General features: G+C 65.0%; 1 protein-coding gene across 1 annotated transcript in view; it reads left to right on the forward strand.

The window, feature by feature from the left end:
- AGRN (agrin) overlaps nucleotides 1-5,220 on the forward strand; it is a 33,457-nt gene extending 28,237 nt beyond the window's left edge. The window contains exons 25-38 of the mRNA XM_012001995.1: nucleotides 2-121; nucleotides 223-357; nucleotides 554-650; nucleotides 745-909; nucleotides 1,045-1,156; nucleotides 1,351-1,362; nucleotides 1,573-1,689; nucleotides 1,771-1,963; nucleotides 2,045-2,132; nucleotides 2,289-2,312; nucleotides 3,231-3,263; nucleotides 3,524-3,748; nucleotides 4,219-4,322; nucleotides 4,611-5,220. Coding sequence (XP_011857385.1) covers nucleotides 2-121; nucleotides 223-357; nucleotides 554-650; nucleotides 745-909; nucleotides 1,045-1,156; nucleotides 1,351-1,362; nucleotides 1,573-1,689; nucleotides 1,771-1,963; nucleotides 2,045-2,132; nucleotides 2,289-2,312; nucleotides 3,231-3,263; nucleotides 3,524-3,748; nucleotides 4,219-4,322; nucleotides 4,611-4,768 — 1,583 coding nt within the window. The 3' untranslated portion in view covers nucleotides 4,769-5,220. The remainder of the gene's footprint in view (nucleotide 1; nucleotides 122-222; nucleotides 358-553; nucleotides 651-744; nucleotides 910-1,044; nucleotides 1,157-1,350; nucleotides 1,363-1,572; nucleotides 1,690-1,770; nucleotides 1,964-2,044; nucleotides 2,133-2,288; nucleotides 2,313-3,230; nucleotides 3,264-3,523; nucleotides 3,749-4,218; nucleotides 4,323-4,610) is intronic.
- Nucleotides 5,221-5,561: the final 341 nt, after the last annotated feature.

The following is a 5,561-nucleotide window of genomic DNA, read 5'->3' on the forward strand; positions in this document are numbered from 1 at the left end:
GGCTCCGGCGTGGGCGAGTGCGGGAGCCACCCCTGCCTGCCCAACCCCTGCCGTGGCGGGGCCCCGTGCCAGGCCCTGGAGGCTGGGAGGTTCCACTGCCAGTGCCCGCCCGGCCGCGTCGGTGAGAGTGGGGCTGGGGCGGGTGGGAGTGGGACCTCGGGGCCTGTGGGCGGTACCCAACCGACACCTCCTGGGACCTTGGTCTTGTCTTCCTCCATCCAGGACCAACCTGCGCCGATGAGAAGAGCCCCTGCCAGCCCAACCCCTGCCACGGGGCGGCGCCCTGCCGTGTGCTGCCCGAGGGTGGTGCCCAGTGCGAGTGCCCCCTGGGGCGTGGGGGCACCCTCTGTCAGACAGGTCGGAGGTGTGGGGCTCTCAGGGCAGGGGGTAGGGGTGGCGTCAAACGTTTGGGTGGGTACGGGTTCCAGGTAGCATTGCAGTTAGGATGCGGCTCAGTCTAGTTTGGGTTTTGAGTTAGGCTCTGCACGCGGCTGGCATAGGGTGCAGGAGGCCCTGGGGGTCAGGACTGAAGCCTTGGTGACTCTCCCTACAGCCTCGGGTCAGGATGGCTCTGGGCCTTTCGTGGCTGACTTCAACGGCTTCTCCCATCTGGAGTTGAGAGGCCTGCACACGTTTGCACGGGACCTGGGGTCGGTGGGGCAGGAGCGGGGAAGGGCCGGCCTCCACCTCTGTCTATCCCGTGGGGAGAGGACAGCGAGACACCCCAACTCCCCATGACCCCAGGGAGAAGATGGCGCTGGAGGTCGTGTTCCTGGCACGAGGCCCCAGTGGCCTTTTGCTCTACAACGGGCAAAAGACAGACGGCAAGGGAGACTTCGTGTCGCTGGCACTGCAGGACCGCCGCCTGGAGTTCCGCTACGACCTGGGCAAGGGGGCGGCGGTCATCAGGTGGGCCGGCAAGGGTGGCTGTGGGAGGCCTGGGGCACTGGCCTGGGGCTGGGGCACCAACAGGTTGCTCGGGCCCTGGGGGGTCAGGCGGCCGATGGCGGCCAGAGCCCACTCACACTGACCTCTCCTCACCAGGAGCAAGGAGCCAGTCACCCTGGGAGCCTGGACCAGGGTCTCACTGGAGCGAAACGGCCGCAAGGGTGCTATGCGTGTAGGCGACGGCCCCCGCGTGTTGGGGGAGTCCCCGGTAAGTGCTCTGGGCCGTGAGGGGACTCCCGCTGCTGCCTGCTCTTCCTCCTCGGGCGGCAGCCCCGCCCCTGCCGGCGCTCATGGAGCTGTTTTTCTGTCCTGTTCTCTTGGCCGCCTGCCCTGTCCTCTGCCTCCTCTGCCTCCCTGCTCTCTGCTCTCGCTCTGCAACCCCACCCACTCTTCGGAGGCCAGAAGTCCCGCAAGGTACTGTCGGCCTCTCATCCGCTCACGTCTCTGGCGCCTCCACCCCCGGGGTAGCTCCTCCCTACTAAGAACCCTGCCATTTCTGTGTGATTAACACTGCCCCCTAGATAGGCAATGGGTGGCTGGGTAGGGGGGTGCGTGCAAGCGCCTGGGCCCTGGGTCTGCACCGTGGGTGGGCTCTGCACAGCCCCTCACCCGCTGTCCCCGCAGGTTCCGCACACTGTCCTCAACCTGAAGGAGCCGCTCTATGTAGGGGGAGCTCCTGACTTCAGCAAGCTGGCCCGTGCTGCTGCCGTGTCCTCTGGCTTCAACGGTGCCATCCAGCTGGTATGTGGGGGTGGGGCGTCCCACCGGCCTCCAGGGTGGGCGGGGTGGCAGGCGGGACAAGGCTCTCACTCTGCCCTGCAGGTCTCCCTGGGAGGCCGCCAGCTGCTGACCCCGGAGCACGTACTGCGGCAGGTGGACGTCACATCCTTTGCAGGTCACCCCTGCACCCGGGCCTCAGGCCACCCCTGCCTCAACGGGGCCTCCTGTGTCCCGAGGGAGGCTGCCTATGTGTGCCTGTGTCCCGGGGGATTCTCAGGGCCACACTGCGAGAACGGTGAGCCTGGCACAGGGCAGGGGGTAGAGGCTGGACGGGCCCGGAGCCCACGAGGCCCACCCTCACCTGCCTGTCTCACAGGGCTGGTGGAGAAGTCGGCAGGGGACGTGGATACCCTGGCCTTTGACGGGCGGACCTTCGTCGAGTACCTCAACGCTGTGACCGAGAGGTAACGTGCCATCCTCTGCTGGCTGCTGGTCCCGTCTGTGCCCTCGGGGCGGGACACCAGACCCCCACACGCCTTCGCTCCGAGGCCAGGAGGGGACGGCCCGGCGCTGCCACCTCTGTCCTCCCACCTCTCACTGTCTGTCTCTTTGTTTCCAAGCGAACTGGCCAATGAGATCCCCGTGTGAGTAGAGCTCAGCCCCCGCCTGCTCCCTCTCACTCCCACCCCTCCATCCTTCCTGGTGGGGAGTACAGTCCTGAGCCCCCCAGTCCGTCCCCCGTGGTGGAGGATGGGGGTCCGGTGCTGTTTTGTGGCAAGAGGCTGTTTCCTCCCTCAGAAGTGTAGTCGCCCCTCCCAGGGCACAGGCCGAGGGTCGCCCCACAGCCAGCCCCCACCACGGAGGCTATACACATGTGTGCGCACATGCATGCGTGTCTGTGTCCGTGTGCACGTCCGTGTGTGTGAACATGCAGGTGTCTGTAGGTGCGTGTCTATGTATATGGGGTGGATGTGCAGGTGTACGTGTGTGAATATATAGCCATGTGTGTGCATGGCCCCATGTATATGTGTGTGTGTGGGGGAGACATGCAGCTTTGTGTCCGTGTGTGTGTGTGCGCGCGCATGGGTCCGTGTATGTGCGTGTATATATGGGGGTATATGTAGATGTGTGTGTGTGTGAACAGGTGTAAGTGGGGAGCATTCAGGTGTGTCTGTGTGTGTTCATGTACACGTGTATGTGTGTGGACATGCAGGTGCGTGTGTCCGTGTGTAGATCTGCATGCATGCACAGACGCATGTGTGTACTGGGGCATCTGAGCCCCTGGTCTCCATTTCATGCCACCCTACGCCTACCTCCTTGATCTCTGTGCCGAGCCTTGGCCGTGCTCCTGCTGTCTGCACGTGGGTGTCTGTGCCCTCGCGTGTCCGCACACGCATGTTTAAGTGTCCTTGCTGGGGCTCTTTGGTGGGCAGGCCTATGATTCTCGAGGTCATGTGTGTCTTCTGTGGGCGCCTGCTCCTTGCAGCCCACAGTGTTGGGGAGGGTTTGCATTGGCGCGCCTGTCCCCTGCTCACCTGCCTCCCTCTCTTCCTGCTTCTAAGCCCCGAAACTCTGGAGTCCGGGGCCCTTCACAGGTGAGCACGTGGCAGCAGCGCCTGCAGATCCCCGGCTGGCCCATCTGTCCTCCCACCTCTCTCTCTGATCTCTCTCTGCCAGGCTGCCCCTGTCTCCATCCCTCTTCTCCCTCTCACTGTCGGTGTCTGCCCACCAGCCACCCCTGGGTCCCGTCACCAGCCCTTGTGGCCTCTGCCGCTGGGGCCCTTGTCCTCCCACCTCCCCCACCCTGTCCTGTTGCCACCTTCCTAGAGACCCTGACCTGCCCTCTGCCCTCCAGCGAGAAGGCACTGCAGAGCAACCATTTTGAACTGAGCTTGCGCACCGAGGCCACGCAGGGGCTGGTGCTCTGGAGCGGCAAGGCCACGGAGCGGGCGGACTACGTGGCACTGGCCATTGTGGACGGCCACCTGCAGCTGAGCTACAACCTGGGCTCCCAGCCCGTGGTGCTGCGTTCCACCGTGCCCGTCAACACCAACCGCTGGTTGCGGGTCGTGGCACATAGGTGAGTAGGGAACCCAGCATGCCGAGAATGGTGGTGAGGGCTGCGCACACTTGCCCAGCTGGGCTGTGTCCAGCCACTTATGGCCGGGGGTCAGGGAGGACACGCCTTGCTGCCTGAGCCGAGGTCGCTGCCAGTGGGAGGAGGAAGGGCTGAGAAGATGCAGGAGAAGCAGTGATCAGCTTCCAGGCCTGAAAGGCATCCCAGCCCTGCCCAGAGCCTGCTGGGGATTGCTCTGGTCCGAGCCTGGCCATCACCTCCAGCAAAGCTTGAGCTGCGGGAATGTCCCCCGCCTTGGCTCCTAGTGCCCTCCTTGGGGTCAAGGCCACCCCATCCTTGCCCCCAGGGGTGACACCTGGGGGGTCCCCCAAGCTGAGGCACCTGCAGGGCATAGGAAGGATGCAGGGTTTACAGTCTAGAGGAGGCAGAGGGAGCTCTGGGCCCTGATGGTCTCCCCCTCCCTGTACCCCCAGGGAGCAGAGGGAAGGTTCCCTGCAGGTGGGTAATGAGGCCCCTGTGACCGGCTCCTCCCCGCTGGGCGCCACGCAGCTGGACACTGATGGAGCCCTGTGGCTTGGTGAGTGTTCTGGGGCGACTAGGGAGGGATACCCAAGGGTCTCATAATATCAAGGGACAGACTTCACCCCCCAGGGCCCACCTTGAGTCAGGGTGCATGTGAGCCGGCGGGCTGGGCTCTCTCTTCTCCCGCTGTAGCCCCTGCAGTTCCCAGTGCTGTGGGGCCAGGAGGCAGGGGCCCAGGTGTGGTCCCCCTGCTGGTCACCTGCTTGTTGGGGTGCCCATGGGTCCCTCTGCCCATCAGCATCACTGAGTCACAGCCGGGTGACTCCCACTGTCTCTGCTGCAGGGGGCCTGCCGGAGCTGCCCGTGGGCCCAGCACTGCCCAAGGCCTATGGCACAGGCTTCGTGGGCTGCCTGCGGGACGTGGTGGTGGGCCAGCGCCCGCTGCACCTACTGGAGGACGCCATCACCAAACCAGAGCTGCGGCCCTGCCCCGCCCCATGAGCTGGCACCAGAGCCCCACGCCCGCTGTAATTATTTTCTATTTTTGTAAACTTGTCGCTTTTTGATATGATTTTCTTGCCTGAGTGTTGGCCGGAGGGACTGCTGGCCCGGCCTCCCTTCCGTCCAGGCAGCCGTGCTGCAGATAGACCCGGTGCCGAGGGACGGACAGGCGAGGTGGCAGCGTGGAGGGCTTGGCGTGGATGGCAGCCTCAGGACACACACCTCTGCCTCAGGGTGCTGAGCCCCCCCTTGCACTGCGCCTCCCCCACGGTGTCCCCGCCAGGAAGCAGCCCCGGCCCCTGAATCACCCTCGCTCTGTCAGGTGGGGCTTGTGTCCCGGAGAGGAAGGGGCTGCTGAGGTCTGAGGGGGCCCTTCCTCCGGGTGCCCCCACAGGGCCTTTCCAAGCCCTCATTTGAGCTGCTCCTTCCTGTGTGTGCTCTGGGCCATGGCTGGCCTTCTCCCAGGCTGGCCGGACCCCAGGGGCTGCACCTTCCTGTGTGTGCTCTGAGCCCTGCCTTGGCCTCCTATGCCAATACTGTGACTTCGAAACAATGTTACTGCTGGGCAGCTCTGCGTCCCTCCCCGTGCTGCCTGAACCAGCCCCAGGCTGCTGAGAAGCAGAGGCCAGACCAGGGCCGGTCTAGGTGCCCTGACCCTCAGCTGGCCCTGCCCAGCCACCCTGGATGCGGCCGTGTCCCTCTGCCACACCCCAGGCCCTGTGAGGGGCTATCGAGGGGAGCTCACTGTGGGGTGCAGTTGACCTCTGCTGCCTGCCTGGGTATCTGGGTCTGG

The sequence above is a fragment of the Mandrillus leucophaeus genome, unplaced genomic scaffold (genome assembly GCF_000951045.1).
Source record: "Mandrillus leucophaeus isolate KB7577 unplaced genomic scaffold, Mleu.le_1.0 Scaffold672, whole genome shotgun sequence".
Taxonomy (NCBI): domain Eukaryota; kingdom Metazoa; phylum Chordata; class Mammalia; order Primates; family Cercopithecidae; genus Mandrillus; species Mandrillus leucophaeus.